The 14197-nt window shown below is 39.0% G+C and overlaps 4 protein-coding genes across 4 annotated transcripts; 2 read left to right on the top strand and 2 right to left on the bottom strand.

The window, feature by feature from the left end:
- Positions 1-3710: 3710 nt before the first annotated feature.
- LOC114478042 (gamma-crystallin M3-like) lies at positions 3711-5207 on the bottom strand. Its single transcript, XM_028470828.1, has 3 exons — positions 5166-5207; positions 4847-5095; positions 3711-3989 (listed from the first exon to the last, which is right to left on the bottom strand). The coding sequence occupies exons 1-3, from the start codon at positions 5178-5180 to the stop codon at positions 3711-3713; spliced, it is 543 nt and encodes a 180-aa protein (XP_028326629.1). The 5' UTR covers positions 5181-5207.
- Positions 5208-5746: 539 nt separating this feature from the next.
- LOC114478034 (gamma-crystallin M3-like) lies at positions 5747-6461 on the top strand. The gene is made up of 3 exons (XM_028470815.1): positions 5747-5755; positions 5849-6106; positions 6183-6461. The coding sequence occupies exons 1-3, from the start codon at positions 5747-5749 to the stop codon at positions 6459-6461; spliced, it is 546 nt and encodes a 181-aa protein (XP_028326616.1).
- A 1131-nt stretch (positions 6462-7592) lies between these two features.
- LOC114479105 (gamma-crystallin S-1-like) lies at positions 7593-8395 on the top strand. Its single transcript, XM_028472584.1, has 3 exons — positions 7593-7680; positions 7788-8030; positions 8108-8395. The coding sequence occupies exons 1-3, from the start codon at positions 7648-7650 to the stop codon at positions 8393-8395; spliced, it is 564 nt and encodes a 187-aa protein (XP_028328385.1). The 5' UTR covers positions 7593-7647.
- Positions 8396-8556: 161 nt separating this feature from the next.
- LOC114478048 (gamma-crystallin M2-like) lies at positions 8557-9801 on the bottom strand. Its single transcript, XM_028470844.1, has 3 exons — positions 9688-9801; positions 9361-9603; positions 8557-8875 (listed from the first exon to the last, which is right to left on the bottom strand). The coding sequence occupies exons 1-3, from the start codon at positions 9694-9696 to the stop codon at positions 8600-8602; spliced, it is 528 nt and encodes a 175-aa protein (XP_028326645.1). The 5' UTR covers positions 9697-9801; the 3' UTR covers positions 8557-8599.
- Between the last annotated feature and the right edge of the window lie 4396 nt (positions 9802-14197).

Raw genomic sequence — 14197 nt, 5'->3', positions numbered from 1 at the left:
TTTTACTTGCACTTACGAACATTTTTAAAAGAGGTAAAGTAAATAGTTACAATTCTTCTACACCCAACCATTACTGAGTAAATTATTATTTTTATTATTTTTATTATGGTTTGAAAATGATCAAAAAATGAAACGACCAGACGACAATCACGACCAATCACATTAAAAAAAAAATACACGCCACCTAAACACCATTGAATGCTGGTTATTTTCTCAGTTTTAGAGTTCATAATTGGTGTTATTTTATTTCAAAAAAAAAAGAAAAAAAGATTTGTAAATTTTGACAAACCTGTTGTTTTATACAGATGCATTTGTGGAAAAAAGTAACATTACTTCTACTTTAGTAGTATATCATTACTCTTTACACCTCTGCTTGTAATAAATTCGTAACCATATTTTGATTTCCAAAAAAGAGGACACTCAAAAAATACTTGTTTTCTTGAATTTTCCTTGTGACGGCAAAATATACAGTAATATAATAAATAAATAAGTTGTGATTGTCCGTAGGATTTTGAAATTCATTTCTCTCTCTATAACAAATATGACTCAAGTCAATCACCTTTATTATGTATTATAATAATCTCATACAAACCTTTGTAAAATCTCTCAATCAATGAAACAATATGAGAAACATTGCCTCCTAGAAATGAAAACTTTAACAAAAAAAAAAACTCAAGGCTTACAGAACATGAAATAATATTGTAAATAATATCTTTAATGCACTTTTAAGCATTTCTACAACAACAAACCTCCATACAAACTACACACAGACGTCAGTGAATGCATCATCACTGTCAGCTTCATGTTTCCCTTATTTTACTATTTTGTGCAGTCCTATCTGGATTTTCTTTCACCCTGACCTTGTCCTCCAACCATTTTGTCCTTAAACTATGGCTTCTATGTCGCCTCCAACCATGTGTTTGCAGCTCACACCAACAACATGAGGCCATTGTTCCAGGATTAAACTGTCTTCACTGTCCCCTCTCCCAGTAATTGCTTCTTATAGCCTGCTATTAATAACATTTTAACAAGGTATCGGTCGTTTATTTGTACACCATCCGCCCATTATCAAGATTCATGTCAGTATTTAGAACAATGACCAATCTGAGCATTAACACAGGAAAGAAAAAAGTCTGTTTTTGTTGTTGTTTATTGAGTTTTTATGTCATTTTGTGCATTTTCTTTGTTGTTTTGTGTATTAATGTGTATTTGTTTTGTCGTTTAGGGCAGTTGTCTGTGTGTTATTCTGTCATTTTTTATGTTTTGGTGGGTTTTTTTGTTGCGTTTCAGTATACTTTAAAGTCTGTTTGTGTGTTTTTCAGTTATTTTGGGTATTTTTCTCTCATTTTGTTGTTGTTGTCGCTTTTATAGCTGTGTGTTTGAAATGTTTTGTGCATTTTTCTTTTAGTTGTTGATATTTTTTTGTCTTTTAATCTCACATTCGGTCATTTTCCGTTTTTGTTTTATGCAATTTTCTGACATTTTGTATATTTTTATGTCATTGTGTGAAGTTTTCTGTCATCTCGTGCCTTTTGTTTATTTTAACAGCCACATAAAATGTGCCACTAGATCTGTGATTCCCAATCAGGGGTTGGCGAACATCTGTTGTAACACAAATATACAGTATGGTGTCTAAGCAGCTATCATCTGGAAAGTCTGAAAACTGTTTTCTTGACATTTTTGAATCAAAATCTGCAATTATTTGCCGCTTTTTCTGCACTCTGCCTTTAATAATCCTACTGACTTTAACCCGTCTGTTGGATTTTAACAGAAATAAGGGACGATTCACTTTATTTAGGAACATTTGAAACCTGAGCTGCCTGTGGTTTAATTTTCCATCTGCGTCAGTGTGTAATGTGTAATTTATTAAAATAAACAAAAAGGTTTCCTATAAACGTTTTTGTTCAGAAACAAAAAAGGGTTTTTGCTCAATGCTGAACGATGATGGAGGGATTTTCCCATAAGGCCGTGCGTTTCCCTAGCCACTGTTTGTAGGTTTAATCCGGCATCACACGACTGTTCCAAGCCCATTCATCTCTGTGGGTGGCAGCGCTGTGTCTACACTTTGATCTCTTTCTGCTGCATTACCAGCAGCTGTTGCACGGATCTCCAAACATCTCTCATGAGCGCGTGATGAATGTTCTCATGTACCTCCTGGGAGCAAGAATCTCCTGGAATCTTGCATTTATATGACAAAAGTGGACAAAAGAAGACCTAAAACCTCAAGTGTTGTAATGTTTGGATAAAGAACGATCATAATGTAGAAAGTTGAACATGGGAGCCCGTGCACACGACTGTTCCCCCCCCACTGAGCTGCACACAATGTTTGTGTTCCACTTCAAAAACGCTAGATCAGCGTTGGAGATGCCAGAACGGATCTGCAGCGTGATAAAAAGTTCCAGTTCAAACAGCAGCTGAGCTCAGCAGCTTTGTTACTGATTGGCTTTGCCCAGTGTTGACTGGACGGTCACACGTACACCACTGTTCAGAATGTGATGGAAGTACTCCTCTCCTCTGGCAGATCGACAAGCGTGATATAATCCAACATATCCCTGCTGAGCGGGTGTGTCCCGTAGGCTATAACTTCATCTCCATAATACATTCCTTCATGTTCTGAAAGTAATTAGATGAGAGTTTTGTCAAATCTTGGTAAGGAAAGTGCAACAAAAGACTAAACATGTTGGAAAAGTGATGTTTTAGCACCAACAAGTGCATTTCTATCCTTGGTTCGTTATCATCTGACCCTCAAAACTAATGCAATGGATTTCTATCACAGCCGTTTCTGGCTATAAGCACGTAGACCAGTTTAATGGCTGATTGTCTCACTTTTTTAAGTGAAAATGTTCAGCCTTTAAAGATGACGCAATGCAAATTTGTTTGTATAGCACATTTTAAAAAGGAACGCCATGTGCTTTAGTTTGTATGATTAAAAACGCAATTTTTTACATCAATATTAGATGATAAAAAATGTAAGGTGTAAAGATGAAACAGTGAAAAACCAAAAAAAACATGAAGACAGACTTTGGTGAAATGTTTAGATGAAACAGTGAAAAACATTAAGACAGATAAACAATCAACAATAAAAGGTATAGGTTAACCCTGCAAGAACGAACCAAGAAAAATATTGTTCTTCCTTTGCAATAATCTTTGTTTTTGGTCTTTGTGTTTATAAAATATCATTTACACTATTATCTATAGTTTGATGTTTGTTCCAAAACATTATGATGTATTACTCTGGTTCACGATGGTGGATGAAGATAGAATACAAATATAATTACACACATATTTTAAATATCTATTTTTGAAATAATGGCCCAAAAAGACATTTCTGTTTTAATTATAAGGAATTTGTTCCACTTGATTTACTTAATATTTTAAGGCTGAATTTTATGTGCAATGACTCGTTGACACCGCTTGGTGTCGCTAATGTCCACTCTGTGTACTGTAACCATCATATACAGTATGTGCTTAAAGAAGTTAGAAGTCTGCCAAAGACAAAGCTGGACGCAAAACGTTATTCAAAATGTCTTGATATAAAGATAATACCTATTCATATAGTGTAAATGTTGATGTAAAGAGGTTTTATACTCATTTAGCTCTACTTACTGCAGTTAGGATAGATTTTCTCTACTTTTCTCACTTCCCACTTTGAAAAAAAAATCAGGAACCAAACCTGTGTAGGAGCTTTTTTTTATTCTTTAACGTGTGAGTCAACAGGAGTCCAAGATGCGGCGAGTGGAACCGAACTTGGTGACGTTGTTCATTCCCAAGCCTCGAAGGTTCTTGTACTCGCCGGGCCTCAGGTAGAGCATCTGGCCTCTGTAGTTGGGTTGCTCAAACATCAGCCAGTGGCCGTCCATCACGTTGGAGGACTGGCAGTCGGACATGCGAAGACGCTCCGTCATGTTCTCGCAGTCCTCCGTCAGCTCGTGCATCTGGCCTTCAAAGTTCTCCCTCTCGTAGATCTTCATCCTGAAGGGTCCTCGGTGCTGAGGATGGCGAGGGGTACAGACTCTTTAAATGAACTGAAAATACAGACCATGACCAAGCTTTCTACCCACACTGAATAAACCAGAGGTTACTTCCTCCCTAACCCTAACTTGATTTTCCATAATAGCGGTAAACAAAATAAAATCTGGCTCCAACTACACATGGAAATGCTTTCTTTGCATGCTTCACACATTTAAACGCTGTTTTTCACTGGAGAACAGGTGACGGAATGTCTAAAAAGTGTTAAAAACCAGATGAATATGTCCAATTTTACCAATAATCTTGTTCAAAATCTCACGCCTCGTGTTGCAGTTCGACTAGTGATCATGTTATCCTGTGATTGAACATAATTGCAGAGCTTCATCTAAAGTGTCTTTTCAATGTGTTGTGATTATGACTGCATTCAAATCTGAAAAGGCTCTGGTACAAAGACAGGTTTAGCTGATGGTGTATCAGCCGAACTGGAGAACATTTTACCTGGTGACATGTAACGGCAAAAGCATCTTCGCTGGCTTGCGGTAATTAGAGGTTTCACAAATATTGTTGGGACCAAGTCACACATTTCCATGGTACTTTTCCTATGAAATGGATGACTGAGGGTCTCGCAGTGTGGCAGTTAAGCAATTGCAACTTATTCTTGCGTGATTTCAGCATAACCCTCCCGTTTTTATAAATAATGTAAAGTATATAAAATGTAAAGATAGTAACATTAGGAACTTTTAACCCTATTTAGCATTTTTGGTACAATTTCAGGAAGTTTAGTAGTGTATAAACTCATCTAAATAAGAAAAGATGAAATGGAAAACCAGCGCCCTTACAGAAGTTATGAAGTGTAACATTTTCAGGATCAACCGACCGTAGGGATGGCGCGACATGATCTGATGCAGTCGCTGTTGCCCATTCCCATGACGCGCTGGTTGTCCGGATACTCGCCCCTCCTCACAAGCATCTGCTGCCCCGTGAAGTTGACCTTCTCGTACACCATGAAGAGGCCGCTCTCCACTCGGCAGGAGTTACACCTACTCAGGAAGGAGGTGAGCTCCGGGCAGTCGCTGGCGGTCTCATAGGAGCGGCCCTGAAAGTTCTTGTCCTCGTAGAAGATGATCTGAAACAGACATGGAATCTTAACCCTGGAGGGAGAAGCTTTGAAACTCCTTCTGATTGGTCTCACTTACCCTCCCCATGGTCATGATACTTGTGAGCTACAATCTCAGATGTACGGCATCCACATCGAGCTTTGTGCCTTTTTATACATTGCACAGCAGTAGAGTTTCCACATGGTTTGTGCTGAAACCTTTGAGTCATCACTCTATATTGTGCACTGGATGGCAGGCTTTACTGTATGATAGTATCGGCATTTGTACTGTCATCTAATGTAAGGACTTTACCTCATCTAAAAGCTTCCACATGAAAGGGAAATATTCATGATTTCAGAATTATAATGTTTGTTTGTACTCCAGTTGTAAGAAAAAAAGGATTCATTTTCAAAGATGCATCCTTGTATATTTTCAGAACAAATGAGCCATAATTCACGAGTCATTGGCTCAACATTTGGCTTCTCTCGACATGAAATTCATCACACAATAGCATCCATTCTGGTAGAGTGTAAAAAAAAAAAAAAAAAAAAATGAATACAGAGCCACGCGCAACTCGTGATGAGTCATGATATTTGACACAAAGGTGCGCAATGTGCTCTGGGTGTAGCAGTCAGTATAAAAGTGCAACAACAGGTTAGCATCGTTGGAAAACAGTCACAATGGGGAGGGTAAATATCGTCACACGTACACACACACACACAAATACTGTATGTTCCTCTGACCACAAAGAGTTCATCAACTCCTTCTTGCTTTTGTTGCAGATCATCTTCTTTGAGCAAAAGAACTGTCAGGGACGGTCCTACGAGTGCAGCGCCGACTGCTCCGACGTCCACATGCACCTGAACCGCTGCTTCTCCTGCAAGGTGGACAGCGGCTGCTTTGTGGTGTACGACCGTCCCAACTTCATGGGCAATCAGGTGTTCCTGAGGAGAGGGGAGACCTCCAACCATCAGAGCATGGGGGGCACGATGGGCCCGGCCTTGATGGACTCCATTCGGTCTTGCCGTATGATCCAGACAGTAAGATTTAAGTTTTATCCGCTGTTTTATGTTGTGAAGTTCTCCCTAGACAAAGTTGTGTTTCTTCCTCTGACAGCACAGGGGGCCATTCCGGTTGAGGATGTATGAAAGCGAGAATTTCGGGGGCCAGATGCATGAGCTGATGGAGGACTGCGAGTCTGTCCAGGATCGGTATTCCATGTCCAACTGCCACTCCTGTAACGTGATGGAGGGCCACTGGCTGATGTTTGAGCAGCAGAACTACAAAGGGCGGATGGTCTACGTGAGACCGGGCGAGTACAGGAACCTTCGCGACATGGGCGTGAATAATATGATGACCATCAGCTCCATTAAACGTATCACGGATGTTTGCTGAAACTGAAGGATCAAAATAAAGTCAATCGTCTTTTGAATTTCTCTCCTTTGTGGTTTTTGCTTCGAGAACTACCGACACACAGTATTAGCAACAATCAGAGCAACTACCAAAAGCTATATTATTGAACTCACATGAAGTCATGGTGAGAATAAAGTATAAACGCTTCTCATGTGCAAAACTTACCCGACAATGTCAACAAGGTGTTTCCAGTGGAGATTAGAACTTTTTGAGTGACAATTTCAACCTTTTACATTATTTGTTCCCGAGCAAATGATCTTTGATGTATTGATCTGAGGCCCATTGTGTCTTTATCTTGTCGTCTCAAGCATCTTTAAATGGAATCAATGTAAAAAGAATCTATTTTATTGAACTGCAATGCTGGTACTTTATTGTTTCAAAGTAAGAGTGAACACTAATTGTACACACAATGTGAATTAGTAGAATGCCTTGAGTTATTCACACTGGAACCAATCCCAACCCAGTAGAGTTTTTTTTATTGGTATTTTGTCATGGATGTTTACTAATTTAACTGCTGCTGTCGTCATCTATTTTTCTACTGTATGTTTATTTGCTAATATATTCCTTTTTTGTCTATACTTCTCCAAAATCAAACTACTGGTACTACCATTATACGCAAGTGTTGTGTGTTCACGGCCTGGCAACAGTTGTAGCAAATGTTTGAATTGTTTTGCAACGGAGGGATTCAACTTTGCTGATGACAGAAAAGATTGTGTCAGTTCATAAAATAATACTCTACCTAACAAACAATGGTTATAGTTTAAACAGATGTAGGTTATAGTTTAACAGATATATTAAAAATTGCTTGAAAATGACAGCATATCAAACAGAACTGTTTAGTAGCTTAAAAACAAGGAATTGTTGTCCTGTTTTCATGTACACAGCAGATTTTATGTATAAATCTGTCTGTTTAAACTTGAATTTAACTGCCTGTAAATGTTGCATCATCACAGTTCATCATACAATGTTTCTTTGGAGGCTTATGTTCTGTTTTTTGTCCCAATATCGTGGGCCAAAGCCAGCGGTTAAATCTGCAGCCCAAAGGAGAAATAGCTGACATAGCAAAACAAGTATTGTAGGAGGAGAAAAAAGCTGACCCGTCTAGTCGTTAACAATGACACAGGTCACACGCGGGTTATAAAGGCATCCGGGGGGGGCTGCAGCCACCATGTGCCAAAGGTTAGCCGACACAATGGGGAAGGTAAGGCTGCTCGTTTTTGCTCTGTGTCAGATAAAACCCTGAAGTTAGTCTTTGTAAAAAAAAAAAAGTATCACTGGGTTAAAGAAAGTCTGATTCTTTATTTGCAGATTATTTTCTACGAGGACAAGAACTTTCAGGGTCGCTCCTATGAGTGCAGCAGCGAGTGCTCTGACTTGCACTCCCATTTCAGCCGTTGCAACTCCATCAGAGTGGACAGCGGGGACTGGATGGTCTATGAGAGGCCCAACTACTCTGGCTACCAGTACTACCTGAGGAAGGGCGAATACTCCGACTACCAACGTTGGATGGGCTTCAACGATTGTGTGCGATCTTGCAGGATGATCCCCAAAGTAAGAACCACCACCCATGTCTAAACATGCTAACAAATCTCTTTGCTTCTAATAACGGATCTGCCGACACCCTCAAGCAGCACCAAGGCTCTCACAGGATGATGATCTACGAGAGACCAGAGTTCGGAGGCCAGATGATGGAACTGACCGACGACTGCCCCTCCCTGTACGATCGCTTCCACTTCAACGACATCCACTCGTGTAACGTGATGGACGGCCACTGGATCTTCTATGAACACCCTCAATACAGAGGACGCCAGTACCTGATGCGTCCTGGAGAGCACAGGAGGTTTAATGAGTGGGGAAGCATGAGTCCACGAGTGGGATCCATCAGACGCATCAGTCAAAGAGAAATGATGTCCTAAACCTCTTTAATGTTAATTTCATTAAAAGTTCTGTAAAAAAAAAGATAGTTGTGTACTGCTTTATTTTAATGTATTCCTGTGTGTTAACTGAGGTAAATGGATTTGAGACAAAAGGTTCAGACTACAGAGCAAAACCACACACACAGTTCAAGCCCAGCACGTTTATTGAGAACAGACAAAAGGAACAAGCTTCAAGAGGCGCCTTCAGTTGAAGTCGGTGATTCGTCTAAGAGAGCCGATCCTCGGACTGGCCCCGCCCCAGTCGTTGTAGCGACGGTATTCACCAGGCCTCAGGTAGTAGGTCCGCCCCCTGTAGTTGGGCTGGTCGTACAGCAGCCAGTGGCCGTCCACCACGTTGCACGAGTTGATGTCGGACATACGGAGGCGGTCCTGGACGTTGGGGCAGTCGTCGCTCACCTCCTGCATTTGGCCGCCCATGTCGGGACGCTCGTACAGTTTGATTTTGAAGGAGCCACGGTGCTGCAAAAAGAATGGAAACAGGTCGCGTTAGTGTTCTACTTTTGGTCCTCAAGAGCTGAACTTCAAAAATGTTCAGTTGTTCATAAATTTTCAATAATATTTTAATAAAAGTGTCAAGTTTTATCTGCACCCATGTGTACCAATCATACCCCCCCAAGTGGTCAAAATTCATTAAACATTTGTTGTTCTTTTAAAAACTTTGGGGAGACTTTAGGTTGGTTCTTCTTCTGCTGCTCAATTCTTCTTCGCAATGTGAATAGTGAAGCAAAACTGTACCCAGCAGTGATTTTTATCATGAATTTACAACATTAAACAACACCTCAAGGCAAAATTATTTAGTCAACATTATCAATTGTAGTTGGTGCAAATCTCAAGATTTCTATTTTTTCTTTTGCCCCCCCATGGCAAGAATCTCAAACTCCATCTATGGTAGCAATGATTTCTTTCTCTAATATCTCAATGGGAAGGAACGCTAGCTAGCTCACCAAGGGGATCATGCGGCAGGATCGGATGCAGTCGTTGATGCCGATCATGCGCTGGTTGTCAGAGTACTCTCCCCGACGCAGGAAGTACTGGTGGCCCAGGTAGTGCGGTCTCTCGTACACCACGAAACAGCCGCTCTCCACGCGAATGGAGTTGCAGCGGTTGAAGTAGGGGTGCAGGTCGGCACAGTCGCTCATGCACTCGTGGTGCCGACCCTGGAAGTTTCTGTCCTCGTAGAATATGATCTGCAAACATCGATTCAAACATTCATCCAATTGTAAAGACGTTTTCAAAAAAAACATTCAGCCCATGTCTCATTCTCAGCTCACCTTTCCCATTGTTCTGTCAGCGGGGGGCACACTGAAGCTCCATAGACCCTCGCTGCCCTGCGCTCCTTTTATATTAAGTAGCCGTGTGATGGCACAGCATAATGTATTGTCACCCAAATCAGTTTTATAACACAAATCTGTTTACGTATGGTGACGCACCACACCGACGAGTGACTGTTGTGCAGTTTTCCCACCGCGGCACTGCATCAGCAAAACAACGTTTGTGTGCCCGCCATTCAAAGAGCTTCCTGAAACACGTCGCGATGGATCCAAGGGCAACAAAGGGGTGAACGACACTGTAACAAGCACTGGAATGATAACAAACAGATGTGACAGCCCACATCAGGCTGGACTCCACATCAAGTTCAATCCAAAATACAACAGATGAATTCATCATTAATTACTGTACATATTTTATTGTATTGATTATGCTTGTGTGGTTTATAGCTCCAGATCTATACCTGGGTCCATGAACGTGAAGTCAACTTTTCCTACTTTACTTTTGTGAAAATTATTGTATCTGCTCCGTATTTGGCCCCTGAACGTAAATGAGTTTGACGCCCCTGCACTATGACATGAATTTGCAAAAGTATCAACACTGCGGTAACTGTACATTCAAATGTTGTACTAAGTAATTGTCATTGAGGGTTTTTCATTAACTTATATATATATAAATATACAGTAATGTAAAATAACTTGTGGGGCCTACAGAAATGAGAACACAAACCATAACATTGTTGAAATTGAAACATATGTTGCTTCTTCTTGATGTTTGAATGTGATAAAGCCACATCCGTAAGAAAAACAAGAAACAAGCAAAAAATAATAATTGTGGAAAGTGAAATAGTTTTACTCATGTCTCTCCACCAGAGGACAGCAGTGAAATGTACTGCACATTATCATAGCAGGGGGCCACAAAGCCAAGGTCCACATTATCAACATTAATCAATATTTAGAATAATGACCAATTGTCGTTTTGTGTATTTTCTGAGTCATTGTAATGTCCATTAGCGCTAGATAGATTTTTGTATTTTTCTCTCATTTTGTGTGTTTTTTTGTCGTATTTTTATTTATGTATTTTTATTTTTATTTTTATTTTCTTATGTTTTAGTTCATCTCAGTTGTCATTTGGTATATATTTCTCTCAATTTGTGTGGGTTTGTGTTGTTTTATGTTTTTGGATTTTTTTTGTTTATTTTTCTGTCATTTTGTGTATTTTTGTTGTATATTTTGTTTGTTGTGTTCTAAATGTTGGAGTCATTTAACTTACTTGAATTGTCATTTTGTGTGTTGTATTTTTCTCTCATTTTGTGTGCTTGTTTTTTGTTTTTGGACTCATTTTGTGTCTTTTTGTTGTTTTGCACATCAGTATTTATCTCGTCGGATTAATTTTGCTTTTTTTTTTTATAGGTGTGTGTATATATATATATATAAAAAATAAAAGGAAACATATTGGCTGAAAAAACAACTACTATAATAAATACTAAGAATAAGAATAATCACTATCCTGTGTTTAAAATATCTTCACTTTTTTTAAAAAAAAAACAAAAACAAATGGTAGCTACATAAATTAGAATTAAGCTTATACAAAAATTAGGGAGTTTTAGAAATAAAAAAGCAGAAAAAAAGGATTTATTTAGAAAGATGATGAATTATTATACTTTGTCATACTTTGTCCACAAGATAGCGCAGTTTCTCATATATCAGGTTATATTAAAGTTCCCCAAACTCTTCTTTAGAACTAAGTCTTTGCAGGTTGGAGTAACATTTTATGATGTAGGTAACTGTTATGACCAATATGAGCATAAATTAAGAATTTCTGTATTTTTTGTGGCGTTTTTAAACACTTTTCTGTTTTTTTCTGTAGTCATCCTGTGTGTTTTTGAAGTAATTTTCTGTTGTCATTTGATGCATTTTGTTTTATTTTGAGTATTTCTGTTGTCTTTTTTTTTACATTTGTCTGTACTTTTGTATCTTTTTTTTAGTCATTCTGTGTGTTTTTGTTATTTTATTAGTATTTAGTTTGGTTTTTTGGGGTTCATTCCATGCATTTCCATTGTCGTGTTTTTATTTTGTGTGATTATTTGTGTATTTTTGTTGCCGTTTTATACACCTTTTTGTTATTTGTGATGTCGTTTTGTTAATTTACTTTGGGATAGTTGAACAATTTAGAGCTGTATAAGGTATCATTAACTATTTTTTGGGGAGAAAACGGTGCCTGAGGATAAAATGCACTTATTTGGGTTCAATTACATACAATTATATTTCTAATTTGCCTGGAGGAGAGAGAAAAAGGGTTATTTCTAACAGTAAAGAAATAATCATCCTAAAGCATCGTTGTTTTCCAAATCATCAAAAGATGAAATAGCTTCATGCTCCACAACCCAGAGAATGTAGTTCATAATTGTCAGGTTGCCTTCTTGGTTTCTCTGACCATCATTCCTTTAGTCCGCTGGAGTGAGAACCAACAACCACAGGAGGACTGAAGGTCAAGCGTCAGGTCGGTCGTGCAGGTCCCATGAATAAAACAGACATTTCCCTTCAGTCAGACAGTCGTGGAGACAGAGGTTGATAGAAAAAGTAGCCATAACAGAAGGGTTGGAGTTCAGCTCTGTAATTACTCAACAAATCTCTGATTTCCCCTCCTTCATCTGCACACTATTTATAGACACATAGCATTCCTCAGGGGGAATAAAATGATCTCTTTGAGACAGTACAATGCCAGAAATAACAGGTTTGGACAAACATTTGCTGAGGCGTGGTGGGCCTGGCTGACCAGTGCTGAGTTCCACTGTGGTTTGAGTTGACTGGTTTTTCCCCCCTCGTCCCTTTATTCATCATCTGTTCGTCTCCGTGCTGCTGTGATCGTGACATGATGTAGCTTCACACAATCACTGCTGCCATAATTGTGGAAGGAAACGGCGTAAACACACACCTTCATGTCTGTGAACACACTCAGGGCCTCCATCTTTGTTTACCTTTAACTTAAGGCAGGGGTGTCAAACTCATTTTAGTTCAGGGGCCAAATTCAGACCAGTTTGATCACAAGTGGGCCACAAAAGAACATATATATTTATATATAAGAGTACAACATTTTTATTATGAACAATTGCTAATTAATTTAGTAGAATAATTTGAAGAAATTTGCAGGATTTGGAAAAAATTCAGTTTTTTCCCCCATCAATTTAAGATTAAATAAATGACTGCCGTCATGTGATATAATCATGGGAAATTTGGAGGGGCTGAGATATCTACAATTGAATTATTCTGTAATTTACACAATGATACATGTTTTTTCTGTCATTTTTACTGTCTCCTACGGGCCGAATCAGATGCTCTAAAAGGCCGGATTTGGCCCCCGGGCCTTGAGTTTGACACACACGCCTTAAGATTTCCAGGCCTTTGACTCTCAATGAATGCAATCGCGTGTTTTAGTAAGCTTTACTGCGACTGTAACACATAAATACTACGCTTATTTATTTTACTTTATTTAAATGTTCCATATCTTGTTTGATCTGAGCATTAACACAGGAAATAACACCGTACGTCGTCTATTTTTGTGGTCCTTAAAGTGTTTTTGGAGTCATTTGTGTAATTTCCTGTCATTTGTATGTTTCTAGAGTCATTATGTGTTTATGTTGTTAAGTTGCAGGCCTACATTATAAGTTTAAAATAATAGGTATTTGGAATAAATCATTTTTTTTTCCTGGTGTAAAAGAAGATTTTCTGTGATTTATTTGCAACTAATGGTGATTCGAACCGTAGACGGCCCTGTGGGAGGAATATTTGCTACATCAACACAAACAGCGTCCCTGGTGTGTTTTTCCCAGCGGTTATTTTCCTTCTTTGTGAAAATGCCTCACCACAATGCTGTGTCGCATACCAGAGCGACACCCGATGATTTCCCTAAATGTAGACATATTATTTAGGGTTTTATACGCAGGGACCTTGGCTATAGTTAGCGGAGGAGCACATAGTGACCTATAATAAAGTGCACACAGTTGACTGGGCTCTGACCAGTAAACCAGAAGTGGTGCCAAGTCTCCCATTCTCCTTGGAACTCTGTGAAGTCCTTCATTCCAACAGGAACAGGTAACACGACATCTGTTAACTTCAACTATACGCCACAAACTCAATGAGTACTGTATATACTGTCTACGATATACTAAAAGTATGATTAGGAAGCTGAGCATTCCCACTGAAGTTTACTTCAGTACACTGAGGTTAAATATCGCCCTTAATTCTCCACGTTTGTAAGTTCTGAAAACATCTAAAGTGAGAAAGTCACCAAGTAAAATGTCCACACGTGCTCATTTGATGCGCAAAACCCGCGGAAACACATTTCATTCCGATATTTCTTCGATTTTCAGAGATCCGCCGTTGTGCTACTGACTAAACTTAACTTCAAAACAAGAGCCCTGTTTACAAAAGCGTCAGAAAACTAATGGAAGTCAAGGAAAGATGCTTTTGTTTTGAAAAGAGGGTGTTTCACTTTTATCTCGAAGCCAGT

This window comes from Gouania willdenowi, chromosome 2 (genome assembly GCF_900634775.1).
Source record: "Gouania willdenowi chromosome 2, fGouWil2.1, whole genome shotgun sequence".
NCBI classification, from domain to species: Eukaryota; Metazoa; Chordata; class Actinopteri; order Blenniiformes; family Gobiesocidae; genus Gouania; species Gouania willdenowi.
This window is presented reverse-complemented; position numbering and strand designations above follow the sequence as displayed.

Bases quoted from the DNA above. Each gene is read 5' to 3' on its own strand.
- LOC114478042 (XM_028470828.1), bottom strand. The intron at 3,990-4,846 runs GTCGGTTGATCC...CGCCATCCTCAG, and splicing joins CATGTCGCGCCATCCCTACG to CACCGAGGACCCTTCAGGAT.
- LOC114478034 (XM_028470815.1), top strand. The intron at 6,107-6,182 runs GTAAGATTTAAG...TTCCTCTGACAG, and splicing joins CTTGCCGTATGATCCAGACA to CACAGGGGGCCATTCCGGTT.
- LOC114479105 (XM_028472584.1), top strand. From the start codon at position 7,648: ATGTGCCAAAGGTTAGCCGACACAATGGGGAAG. The intron at 7,681-7,787 runs GTAAGGCTGCTC...CTTTATTTGCAG, and splicing joins TAGCCGACACAATGGGGAAG to ATTATTTTCTACGAGGACAA. The intron at 8,031-8,107 runs GTAAGAACCACC...GACACCCTCAAG, and splicing joins CTTGCAGGATGATCCCCAAA to CAGCACCAAGGCTCTCACAG.
- LOC114478048 (XM_028470844.1), bottom strand. The intron at 8,876-9,360 runs GTGAGCTAGCTA...TTCTTTTTGCAG, and splicing joins CCTGCCGCATGATCCCCTTG to CACCGTGGCTCCTTCAAAAT.